Source organism: Palaemon carinicauda, chromosome 14 (assembly GCF_036898095.1).
Source record: "Palaemon carinicauda isolate YSFRI2023 chromosome 14, ASM3689809v2, whole genome shotgun sequence".
In the NCBI taxonomy this organism is placed as follows: Eukaryota; Metazoa; Arthropoda; class Malacostraca; order Decapoda; family Palaemonidae; genus Palaemon; species Palaemon carinicauda.
Window position 1 is genome coordinate 116,189,219 of NC_090738.1, and position 13,500 is coordinate 116,202,718.

Consider the following 13,500-nt stretch of genomic DNA (forward strand, 5'->3'; position numbering starts at 1 on the left):
TCAAAAGGAAAATAAGACGGGAAAAGGGAAAATAAGAAAGGAAAAGGGAAAATAAGACGGGAAAAGGGAAAATAAGACGGGAAAAGAGAAAATAAGACGGGAAAAGGGAAAATAAGACGGGACAAGGGAAAATAAGACGGGAAAAGGGAAAATAAGACGGGACAAGGGAAAATAAGACGGGAAAAGGGAAAATAAGAAAGGAAAAGGGAAAATAAGACGGGAAAAGGGAAAATAAGACGGGAAAAGAGAAAATAAGACGGGAAAAGAGAAAATAAGACGGGAAAAGAGAAAATAAGACGGGAAAAGGGAAAATAAGATGGGACAAGGGAAAATAAGACGGGAAAAGGGAAAATAAGACGGGACAAGGGAAAATAAGACGGGACAAGGGAAAATAAGACGGGAAAAGGGAAAATAAGACGGGAAAAGGGAAAATAAGACGGGACAAGGGAAAATAAGACGGGAAAAGGGAAAATAAGAAAGGAAAAGGGGAAATAAGACGGGAAAAGGGAAAATAAGACGGGAAAAGAGAAAATAAGACGGGAAAAGAGAAAATAAGACGGGAAAAGAGAAAATAAGACGGGAAAAGGGAAAATAAGACGGGACAAGGGAAAATAAGACGGGAAAAGGGAAAATAAGACGGGACAAGGGAAAATAAGACGGGAAAAGGGAAAATAAGACGGGACAAGGGAAAATAAGACGGGAAAAGGGAAAATAAGAAAGGAAAAGGGAAAATAAGACGGGAAAAGGGAAAATAAGACGGGAAAAGAGAAAATAAGACGGGAAAAGAGAAAATAAGACGGGAAAAGAGAAAATAAGACGGGAAAAGGGAAAATAAGACGGGACAAGGGAAAATAAGACGGGAAAAGGGAAAATAAGACGGGACAAGGGAAAATAAGACGGGAAAAGGGAAAATAAGAAAGGAAAAGGGAAAATAAGACGGGAAAAGGGAAAATAAGACGGGAAAAGAGAAAATAAGACGGGAAAAGGGAAAATAAGACGGGACAAGGGAAAATAAGACGGGAAAAGGGAAAATAAGACGGGAAAGGGGAAAATAAGACGGGAAAAGGGAAAATAAGACGGGAATAGGGAAATTAAGACGGGAAAATAAAACGGGAAAAGAGAAAATAAGGAAACACGTTTGATTCTGTCTTATCTAATGACTGAGAAGCAGTTTGTTTTGCAAATGATTTATATATAAGGATTTTATTTTCATCTTTATGTTTGGTATTTCAAAAATGATATAATGTGTGCGTACGTGTGTGCATATCAAAAACATACATTCATCTGTATGAGAGAGAGAGAGAGAGAGAGAGAGAGAGAGAGAGAGAGAGAGAGAGAGAGAGGGGGTGAGCTTTGGATATCATAGTCATGATTTTTGTTGATATTAAAAGTGATTAATCATTTAGGTGGAACAAATCTGAAAACACTCAATTTTGATTACTTTCCTCTATTTTAAGTTCCATAAACAAAAATGGAAACACAGCGAGAAGAATAAATGGATAACAAATAAGTAAAAAAGATTGCAAAATAATTCATGTACATAAATTATTGTTGGTGAACGAGAACAAAATGTAGAACACCAAAACCGACGATATGGCGATAAAAAGAAAAAAGCGGCCATTAGAGAGTTCTCGATCTACATAAGCAAAGTGTTCTGCAAAGTATGAGCAGATAGATTCCAGAACAATGGACAAGTGAGTTAATAAAGTAGGAGAAGCTGCAACAGTGCTGTAATCTCTTTGATAAGCCATTTATCATACCCTTCATGGAGTACTGGCAGTGTTCAGTTCTTCTAAGCGAGTACATCAGTGTTCATGTCCGATTTGTATGAGCAAATTGCTTGAAAATCTAATATGCCCTTGTTAACCTAAAGGTTTAAAGGCCGCTCATGAATGACAGAGGCAGGGGACAGTGGCAATGCTCTAGCTAGCAGTACAATGCCCTAGACACTGACCATATATTTATATGATCAGGGCCTAAGTCCCTCTCCACCCAAGCTAGGACCAGGGAGAGCCAGGTAACGGCTGCTGATGACTCAGTAGCTAGACCTATAAGCTCCCTCAAAACCCTCATCTTTAGCTTACAAGGATGGTGAGGTTGCAGACACTACAAGAAACTATAGACCTTGAGCTGGACACGAACCCATTTCCGGTAGATGCCAGGCAGGGATGTTTCCAATAGGCCACCACAGCCCCCACATTTGTAGTCGACTGTTGTGGGTAGATGAAGAAGTAAGATAATAACAAATGATAGTTATTAATACTCTGAAAATGTAAATCATCGTAAGATATTGAAATTATATAATAAGGCACTAGCATGGCCTCAACGAAGTAATCCTCATCTCACCCCATTTAAACGAAGCCGCAAAAATGGAATCCATTGTTGTTATAATGGCTTTGTGTGATTTCACACCTTCGCATAATTTCTTTTGTAAAGAGTGAGGGAACATACACCGTCGCTTCCAAGTATTCACAATTAGCTTTTGTTTCTTTGTGGTAATGGATTTCTTTAGTTTAGTTGAAAGATTGATGAATCTGTGTATCTTTGTTTATTTATAATAATTTTACATTCGGCTTTATTTCTCTTTAAGTTTATGGTCTATAGGATTAATCTAAAAGATTTTATGCACACGTATGATGATAATGATAACAATAAATAATACTATTATAAACATGGTTTCTATGATCATTATTATCTATTTTCAGGTCTGTATAGAAAATCAGGTTAAACACAGCACATAAACGAGATTGTAGTGAGTTAACCACTATATATATATATATATATATATATATATATATATATATATATATATATATATATATATATATATATGTATATATATGTATATATATATATATATATATATATATATATATATATATACAGAATATATATATATATATATATATATATATATATATATATATATATGTATATATATATATATATATATATATATATATATATATATATATATACATATACACACCACACACATATATTTATATGTATATATACATGTATATGTATAAATTTATATATACTGTATATACAGTATATATGTATATGTATATATATATATATATATATATATATATATATATATATATATATATATATATATATATATATATATACACGCGACACACACACACACACACATATATATATATATATATATATATATATATATATATTGATTGATTGATTGGTTGATTGTAAGCATGCCATCGCAAAAGAATATTCAGCCACCCGTTTCAGTAAACTGTTGTAAAACAGAAACCACTAATTAACAGAATTACAAACTCAATATGTCGCAACAGTTAGTCATTGGAGTAAACCAGTTATTCTCTAAGATGAAGCCTATTCCTGTTTTCATTATCTCTCGACGTTTTTCTTATCTGTTCATAAGATGTCCACTGTGTTGTGTTAGAGTTCTCTTGCTTGAGGGTACACCTGGGCTCACTATTCTATCTAATTTCTCTTCCTCTTGTTTTGTTAAAGTTTTTATATTTTATATAGGAACCATTTATTTTAATGATGTTACTGTTCTTAAAATATTTAATTTTTTCCTTGTTTCCTTTCTTCACTGGGCTATTTTCCGTGTTGGGCCCCTGGGTTTATAGCATCCTACTTTTCAAACTAGGGTTGTAGCTTAGCAAGTAATAATAATAATAATAATAATAATAATATTAATAATAATTCTATTGCAGTAAAGTTTTATGGTATGGTGGGCTATGGACTAAGGAAGACCTGGTTAGATTTTGTGGTAAATTTTGATTAGGTTTTGAATCTACAATATTATTGTCTCATTGTGGTTTACGCTCTCTGAGTGGTTTGTTTTCACGCACATACACATATATACACACACAGTGGGGATACCTTAACGTTGTGAAAGAGTTTGTGTATCGCAGTGATCAACAAAACTGTACTACTCAGGGCCACCCATACTAGGCTGGTTTGCTGTGAGAGATCAGACAAAAATCTTCCCTTATCACCAATCCGCACAATCCTCACTAGCCAGCGTAATGAAAACTGGCCAAATCCCAGACATGAATTGACATGTCTGAGGCCTCTGTCCTGCAGTGGACTAGAAACGGCTGCATTTTTTTTTGTGTGTGTGCTCACGTGTGTGTATATATACAGTATATATATATATATATATATATATATATATATATATATATATATATATATATGTGTGTGTGTGTGTGTGTGTGTGTGTGTGTGTGTGTGTGTGTGTAGAAATCACGAAAGCTGACACATGGTGAATATAAAATGTATTATCGCTATAATACATACATACATATATATATATATATATATATATATATATATATATATATATATATATATGTGTGTGTGTGTGTGTGTATATATGTATATATATATATATATATATATATATATATATATATATATATATATATATATATATATATATATCAGTCGATTTGAGTTAATTTCTGAAAATCGATTAACCCCTAATAAACAAAAACAACATACACAACTCAATTGTAGTTATTAGCAAAATAATAGACACCATAAGACAATGTAATTAAGAATGTAATGACCACCCTAATCTAAGGAAGAAAGATATTATATTTACGAGTTATAAAGGTGACTATATTAATGTAATTAATGATGTAAAAACGCCCTTATTCTAAGAAACAAAATTTTTTTTTTTTTTTTTTTTTTTTTTTTTTTTTTTTTTTTTTTTTTTTTTTAGGAGGCAACTAATTCCTTTACCTTTTACAGGATGAGCAAATACCTCAGGCAATCTTCACTCTCGAGGGTGTGTGCCGTGGGCGGGTTCTTCGTTTCTGTACCTGTATTCCTAACCGGTGAGTTCAAGTTCTCGTAATGTCTATATTACAATAATGGTAAGACTTATGAATGGATTTAATGACCGTATAATTAGCCTTACATAATTATGACATTGTAACGACAAAGAATTATTTTGAATGTTAAAATAAGTGTTTATTCATTTGTTCATGTATACATTTATGTCTATGTATATATTAAATATTTTACTCATTTGGTTATTTACTCACTGATCTATATATTTAATGATTGATATTTGATAATTGATATTTGATATATGATCTTATTTTTCAAACATGAATTCTATTCCCAGCACTGTTAAAAAAAAACCCATTTTAATCGGAAATTCTCCGTAAAAAATATACTTTTCTCAGCCGTATTTCAGTAAAATACAGGCGACCGTAATTTTTACCCTACTTTGTTATTATATTTTACGAGTTGGTGACCGTAATATCACTCCTTTACGTCAATATATCCATTTTTAAAACAGTAAATGCCTGGAAACATTTATTCCAGGATTTTTATCGCTTTATTACGGCAAATTTTTAACAGTGGGGAAATAAACCTTGCAAGCTCACAATCATATAGTTTCACATAATTGTTAATACTTTTGAATAATATTGATATCAATAACCTTAGTTTAAACATTGTCCGAAGCAAACGCCATCTCTTGACACTAATTGAAACTTGCCTTTTTCAGGGGTTATCCTGTACACATTCATCCACTTCCAGTCAACGCCGGCTATTTTAACGTCGGTCTTCATCGGAGTTGGGATCATTTTCTGCGGGTGTGCCATGATACATAACGTCTTCATTTGGCAAAAGGTGAGGTCTCTTACACACGCCCCTTTGGTCATCCAGTGACGTCATCTTTGAGATTCGTTAGACTCTTCTTCTACTTCTTCTTTCCTGCCGTTATCCCATTCTTCTTCTTTCCCACCGTTATCCCATACTTCTTATTCTTCTTCTTTCCTACCGTTATCCCATTCTTCTTCTTCTTTCCCACCGTTATCCCATTCTTCTTATTCTTCTTCTTTCCTACCGTTATCCCATTCTTCTTCTTCTTTCCCACCGTTATCCCATTCTTCTTATTCTTCTTCTTTCCTACCGTTATCCCATTCTTCTTAACCACCGTTATCCCATTCTTCTTCTTCTTCTTCTTTCCTACCGTTATCCCATTCTTCTTCTTTCCCACTGTTATCCCTACATTAAAGGGTCGGTTGCCTAATTCGCCCTCTCCAATGCCTTTTATCAACCGCATTCTGTTAGACTATCGTATCCATATTGGATACTCTGCTCTGGTCATCTTCTCTTAATTCAGATTCGTTGTACTGTCTGTGCGGTGTTCTCACCTGTCAAAATCACTTAGCATAATATTTATATTTCTATGATTAATTCACTTACCTGTAAACATTTCAATCAACAGGTAATATGCAATTTTCAGTAGGCTATTCAACAAGTTATGTCCATGTAAAATATTATGTTTGCTCTTATATTTTAATCCAATCTTGTTTACATATTAACAGCTTCCTTATAGATATTTCATAACATTATCATCCATATTCAATAAATATATCCGTATTTGAGACTTGTAAACACTTAAATCATACCATCGGCAATATTGGGTAATGTTACTCATGTTAGCTACCCTTGTTTCACTCATTACAATATACACATATTCTTTGATAATAGAGGCAGATTTAACACGATACTTTGCATATTAATATCTGAATAAGCGTGACTGATGAAAACGTTTTATGGCGAGTTGTAAATATTTCCATTGGTGCATGAAGTAATAACAATTAATACTCTAGAGTTGTAAAATGCTTTATAACATTATCAGCAATTATATATTTTAATATAAAGTTATTATAAGAGGCAAATAAAAAAAAGATTCATCTACTGTTCCTTCTCAAAATGAGAATTGGTCTCTGAAGTTATTCTGACAATTAAGAGAGAGAGAGAGAGAGAGAGAGAGAGAGAGAGAGAGAGAGAGAGAGAGAGAGAGAGAGAGAGAGAGACTTTCATAAACGATAATTTTCCTCAGCTGTTCCTTTATGAAAGCTCTTTACTTTACGATATCTGTTCTTCTAGTGTCTATTTATTTCAATTGCCATTGCAAATCAAGCCACTAATGATTTTCCTCTGGTAAGTGAACATTAAACATTTATTGCTTCCGGTGCTTGACGTTCATTACCGAACCAAAGGAAGAACGAGCAATAAAAGCAAGTAATTCAGCGCCATCTATTGTCTAGCTCGTTCAAGCCATTCTCATGAGACTTGAATATGAGTTGGAATAATAAATATGTGACGTATGTTATTAGCCATTGTACAATCCTAACGGATAACATAACTTCGTGTAATTTCTTGTTTCATTAGAGATGTAAAATTTATTTCACTTTGTTTTGTTAGATATTTGCCCAGACGAATATATCTATTTCATAGGTTACTAATTTCATTGGGATTTTTTTGTGTGTATCCCTCTCTCTCTCTCTCTCTCTCTCTCTCTCTCTCTCTCTCTCTCTCTCTCTCTCTCTCTCTCTCTCTCTCTTTCCTCACACACGCACACACACAGATATATATATATATATATATATATATATATATATATATATATATATATATATATATATATATATATATATATCTGTGTGTGTATGTGTGTGTGTATGTGTGTGCATTCAAGTGGGTGAATGTGTGAACGTGTTCTGTTGCATGATGGAGCAAAAAATCTTGCACAGGCATAAAGGAACAGGAGGATGGAAGTTTATAGTAGAGGTATTTTATCCTCGATTCGCAAGTCAACTTATGCATCTGGCAGTAACCTGTGTTATATCTCCTTTGAGTGACCTGTTGGGGGAATTGCTAAAGGATATTCATATATATATATGTAACAGTATTCACATTTCAGGTCTCCATTTTTATACTAAAAATATTTTTCTATGAAACTTTGGTTTCCTTCATTTCAATTTATTCAATATTTTATGACCTATTTCTTGGACAAAGTCATCAAATAATTCCTTATATATTTTACCTTTACTGCAGTACTTGTGTGAACCCAAAGAGACATATTCTTTCTTATTTGTTATCCTTTAATCTTGACGAAAATTAATGTCACTAAAATCAAATGAAGAAAATGCTAAATGTTTTAAAAGCTTTGCATGATTAACCTGTAATTTATAATCAAAGTTTGTTTTTCTTCTTGCTAATGAAGTGCAAAATGGTGAGTCAACCTTACTTCATAGTGAGTGGGGAATGGTCCGGTTTACATAAAAAAAAAACGCTCAATATATATTTTTTTTCTTGTTAGAATGACACGAATTGTTCATTGAATAACGGATTTTGAGCGAAGCGAAAAATCTATTTTTGGGTGAGATCGCCATGTCGTCCTGATGGAAGTTCCTAAGGTAGCTTCAAAAGGATATAATATATCCTTTTGAAGCTACCTTAGGAACTTCCATCAGGACGACATGGCTTGAGCCCAAAAAAGTATGTATAACTTGAATAAAACACCATGCCGTGTCTATTGATCTTGGGTATTAAAAATCCACAATTATATACGTTGCATATGTAAAAAATGAAGAAGCTTTCTAACTTTTTAAAAAGTGTCTCTTTAGCTGAAGAGGCACTTTGTAAAAAGTGCGAAAGCTTCTGCATTTTTTTAAATGTACAACCTATGTAAATGTGGATCTTTAATACCCATTACTATGTATCTCAATAACTTATTGATTAACTGGACCATTTGCTCGTAAATAGTTAAAGACAGCTTTCTTTTATTTTTGGACCTTTTAAATAAGTGACCCATGACCTATCCCATTGCAGTAAATCCAGGGAGTTTGTTTTAACTGAGACGTGTAATGAATCTGCTTAAATTTATGCAAAAGACAGAAAATGGTGTAACCTTAAATCCCTCAGGTTTGGTTCAGTTTGTCTGTAACTATCTCAGCTTAATCTTTATCTCTCCTGCTAAGTTTAAGTTGTCTTGTTAAGCTTTAGCTATTGTAGTTTCAGCTGATAAGTATTTTTTATAATCAAGTATACCCTTTCATGATATGCGTCCTGCGTATTTAGAGGTAATTAATACGAAGTCCATGAAATTAAAAGATCCAGATTTCAAAATCTTTAAACTTAAAGATTTATAGAATTGCTTAGTATTCATCTTAAGCCTGTCAGATTATTTATTTAAAATTTTTTTTTTTTTAACGTGAATGTAGCCTAATGTAATGACTAGCAACCGAACAGGATGCAAATATTTCACATTTAATTGCTTATATAACAATTTCGTTTATCGGCTAGAGTTCTCTGATGATTGTAGCCTAAGTGCTGGAGACTTGCAGGAACAAAATATCAATATGAGTATCTTTTTATAGCTTATATATGAAAGATATGTTTTAATGTTGTTACTGTTCTTAATATATTCTATTTCAATTGTTCATTACTTCTCATATATTTTATTTATTTTCTTATTTCCTTCCCTCACTAGGCCACTTTTCCCTGTTGTAGCCCTTGGGCTTATAACATCCTGCTTTTCCAACTTGGGTTGTAGCTTTTCTAGTAATAATAATAACATAGGAATAGACTATCAACGATTATTATTTGAATACTCTAAATGTCATCTTTTTATTATTCTAAATATCCTATCCCCTCCCTTTCCAGGAGAAGACCAAAGCAGTGGCCCAGCAAAACATACAGCAAGCTGTCAGCCATGAGGCGCGCCTCCGTGAGCTCAATGCTTCGCCTCTACCAAATGCTACACTTGATCTATCAGGAACCACACCTCCACATGAACTGTCTACACTTGTGTAATTCGAATTTTATTTTCCCCTATCGCTAGTGAGAAAAAAAATAAGGCGTTTAGAACTCTAGAAAATTCAGTGATTTTGTTTGTGCCCTTTCCAGTGTGACAATAGCATTTTCTTGAGAAACTTCCAGCAGTGCAATGATCTGACAGAAAAAGAAAGTTTTAAAGTTGAAATAGTCTTTCGTACACAAACGGAGAGAACTCTCGCAACCTCGAAAATAAAAAGACATCAAGTATCCATGTGAAATTCCATGCGTATTTCACGTGTGTATGCTCAAAGATTTCTCGTGAAGACATATATATCTCCGGAGCGCGTGGCTCACCCCCGTATGAATTAGTATTGTGGAATGAGCCATTCACTGCCTCAGTGTTTATTTGTACATTGAAAAAACAATGATTCCGTGAATTTTAGAAAAAAAAATAGACTTCCCACGACTTCAAAGTTTCAATATCATATACATTTCTGATTCTGAATCATGTGGTTTTCATAAACGACTGTTGACTCATACTGTACATCAGGAAAGCATTTACCACTATTTTAAACTCCTTGAACTCTGGAGACAGAGTTACCAACACCAAAGTTTTATGCATTTGTAACTGCCAGTTTCCTCATATCATTGTTCTCCAGTTCTTTCAAGAGGGAAGGAAATGAAATGTACAGTACAGGTATTTCTGATAACTTGCAAAAGAAGACAATATACAGTATTTTTCTTTATAAGAATTTCATATCAAAATGGTTACAATTCTTCATTTTAGAATCGTGTAAAAATATGATTGTCACTATTATAGGAAGGTAATAACTGTGTAATCTACTGTACTGTGTACAGTACTGTTTTTGGTAATTCTCTGCTCCTTACCTTACTCAGACATGTACTGGACGCGTTATTCTGATCTGGCATTCAATAAGTACAAATTGTATACTTACTGTAATTTGTATTTATGTACAAAGCAGGACTTAGCTCTGTCGACAAAGAAAACCAAACTTACCAGTCGCTGTTGATGATTGTAGTGGCCCGAAATTTTTACAGATTTTTATCCGAAAACCATAGATATCCTACCACTAGATGCCACATGAACCGACTCCGCATACGTGTAGATGACAGCCATCGTGGAGAGGGTAGGATATCTATGTCAGAAAACGGCATTGTAACGACAAAGGTTGTCGACGATCTCCTAAATTTTTTGAACTGATATTTCCTTTGCCAAACTTCATGCAGTAAATCTCGGCCACACATTTCCTTTGCATTTATAAGTTGGGTTTTCAAAGACGACTTGGAACTGATCTTGAGACCAACAGATTTCCCCTGCTTTCTGCATATCCGCAACTGTATTTCCTACTATCCTAGAAGAAGTCTCATCCTTCCCTTCTTTAGAACTGTACCAATTGTAAGAAGACTTTAGCATTTAGCTAGCATTAGTTTTATATGGATAATGTATATAATTTTATATGCATATTTATGAAAATGTAAATATTTATTAAAATGTGTTTCTTTTATAACCTTAGATATTTCATTTTGATAGTGATAAAGGATTCAATACTGCAAGAATAGCATGGGAGGTATTAACTCATGAATGTTATGGAGAAGAAAAAACTAATATAAAGAAAAGAAGCATTGTTTGTGAAATTACATATTTGCCATTGATAAGCTTTCAATACATTAATGTTTTACACAAATTTAAAAACGTGTTGCCTGTTATTTCAGACAATTTAACAGCATTATGAAGAGTGAAAAGAAGCCTATTGTATACTGATAATGTTTTATATATGTCCAGTCTCCAACTCCTCACAGTATTTGTTTTCAGGAATGTTTAAGTACCCAAGACAAAAATTTGATACACCAAAATAGTTATCTATTGAAACCAAAGAAAATGAAACAAGGAAGTCTACAAGTTGTAAAAAAGAAAATTTACACAGGATAGGCCCACGTCAGTTGACTGAATCTTGTCTCCTCGGAGGCATATACAGATAAAACTTGAGTTATTACTTATAACCTCCTTAAGAACTCGATTCTTGTCTCTGATTATCAATGTCATATTTTTCATGCCCATTTTCATTTAACCCTTTTGATTATACAAGTAGTTTTCAATATGAGGGTTTGTGAACTCCTGTGAGTTCACATGAGGTATACATTTCAGTCTGTTGAGAAATAAAGGATGACAGTTATAGTTGAATGCATAATAAAGTCGGTTTAGTTACAACGAATTTACCATTTTCATTGCTGTGCAATTTTATGTAAATTCAGCTTTAATGCAGAACAGACCAAAATGACATTTTGAGTGATCTTTTGCATTTAAATTGGTTACAGTTGTATAAATGGTCTAAGCCTGTTGTTCTCTTGAATGAAAATCTGGTCAACGCAATTGATAGGCGTATCCCTTCTCGTGTGTTAAATTTCCGACTGGAGGACAAACTCTAGTCCAGTGATGACTGTAGATATGCTTATTTGGAAAAAACAATAGGCTTATCATCTTTGGGAATAAAACAAATCAGATTTGACTTGGAATAACTGGACTTGGGTAAGAGCTGTTCCTCAGAGATTTTATGCTTCAACTAAAAAGTTATACAACTTGACCATAAAAAGAAACCCTTTCTGGTACAATTGAGGAGCATATATGATGGACTGCCCTCAAATCTACACTCTTTGGTATATACAGTAACTTAACAGTTTCTTCTTAGCTTAAACCATATGGCTCCGTCACTCACTAACCAAAGGGAAAAGAATCCAATTTAGCTGATATGGTTGACAGTAAGCAGAGTAATGAGAGATTCAGTTGCCTTAATTTCTGTTTTCTTGAAGCTAAACTAACTCGTTTAGCTTTTCAGTCTCATGATATTAAAACATTCTTACTTGATACAGATGCTTATGGAGGTGTAGACCTAAGTGGTATTTTTTTCTTTTTACAAAAAGACAGCTGATTTCTTAGCTCCTAAGCTGTCTGTTATGTTTTTGCAATTTAGCAAAAAGAGGTTATTTTTGCACTTGTGGGACAATTTGTAATGTTACCACCCAATTTCTATAACGTCCAGATTACTTAAAGTTTTTTAATGTCTTTTGTCAAAATGTCTAAACAGGTAACTTGAAAGTAATCATATGTTCCATCATTTGCAGTCCCTTCTTACAATTTCTAATGCTGTACAGAAATCCCTTGGTTGTGTTCACGTAGTTTGAATAGTTAACCTTGATTTTAGTACTGCCTTTGACTGTGCTAATCATTAGGCCCTTGTTTTCAAACTTGAACAAATGGAATTAGGTGGGTATTTTCTTAGCACCATTATTCAATTTTTAAGCAATGGATTACAAAGAGAAGTTGTTGATGGTCACCTTAGTGACTATAAGGATGTAATGTCTGGTGTTCCTCAGGATAGTGTTCTTGACCCTTTATTTTTCATACTATCTTCTTTGTCTGCATCTTTTCCCTCTTTTATGTAGGGTCGATGTTTCTGGCCAGCGTTCTCCATCTACCTCTGTCCCACACTTCATCACCGGTCAATTCTAATCTCACAATCTCTGCTGGCCATATTGGTTTTGGCTATTATTTCATGGCCGGATGCCTTTCCCGCCGCCAACCCTCCCTATTTACCCAGGCTTGGGACCAGTACCAAGTTGAGGCTGGCTTGCCCCTCTCAGTGGCTGGGTTACTTTTCATACAATACATGCATGATATGTGGTTTGGCCTGGAAAACAAGATTGTTGCATATGTAGATGATGTTACTCTCTTTTCATCAATTCCATTTCCTGAATGTATGCCTATGATTGCTGAACCTCTTAATGGAGATCTAGCTAAAATTAGTGTATGATGCAAATCATGGGGGTTAAAGCTGAACCCTAACAAAACTCACATTATGATCGTAAGTAGGTCAAGGACATTGGCTC

The 13,500-nt window shown here is 33.7% G+C and overlaps 1 protein-coding gene across 1 annotated transcript in view; it reads left to right on the top strand.

Annotated features, from left to right (window-relative positions):
- LOC137653631 (uncharacterized) overlaps positions 1-11,049 on the top strand; it is a 129,022-nt gene extending 117,973 nt beyond the window's left edge. The window contains exons 3-5 of the mRNA XM_068387206.1: positions 4,759-4,844; positions 5,525-5,649; positions 9,481-11,049. Of these exons, the coding sequence (XP_068243307.1) occupies positions 4,759-4,844; positions 5,525-5,649; positions 9,481-9,630 (361 nt within the window). The 3' untranslated portion in view covers positions 9,631-11,049. The remainder of the gene's footprint in view (positions 1-4,758; positions 4,845-5,524; positions 5,650-9,480) is intronic.
- The last annotated feature ends 2,451 nt before the right edge of the window (positions 11,050-13,500 follow it).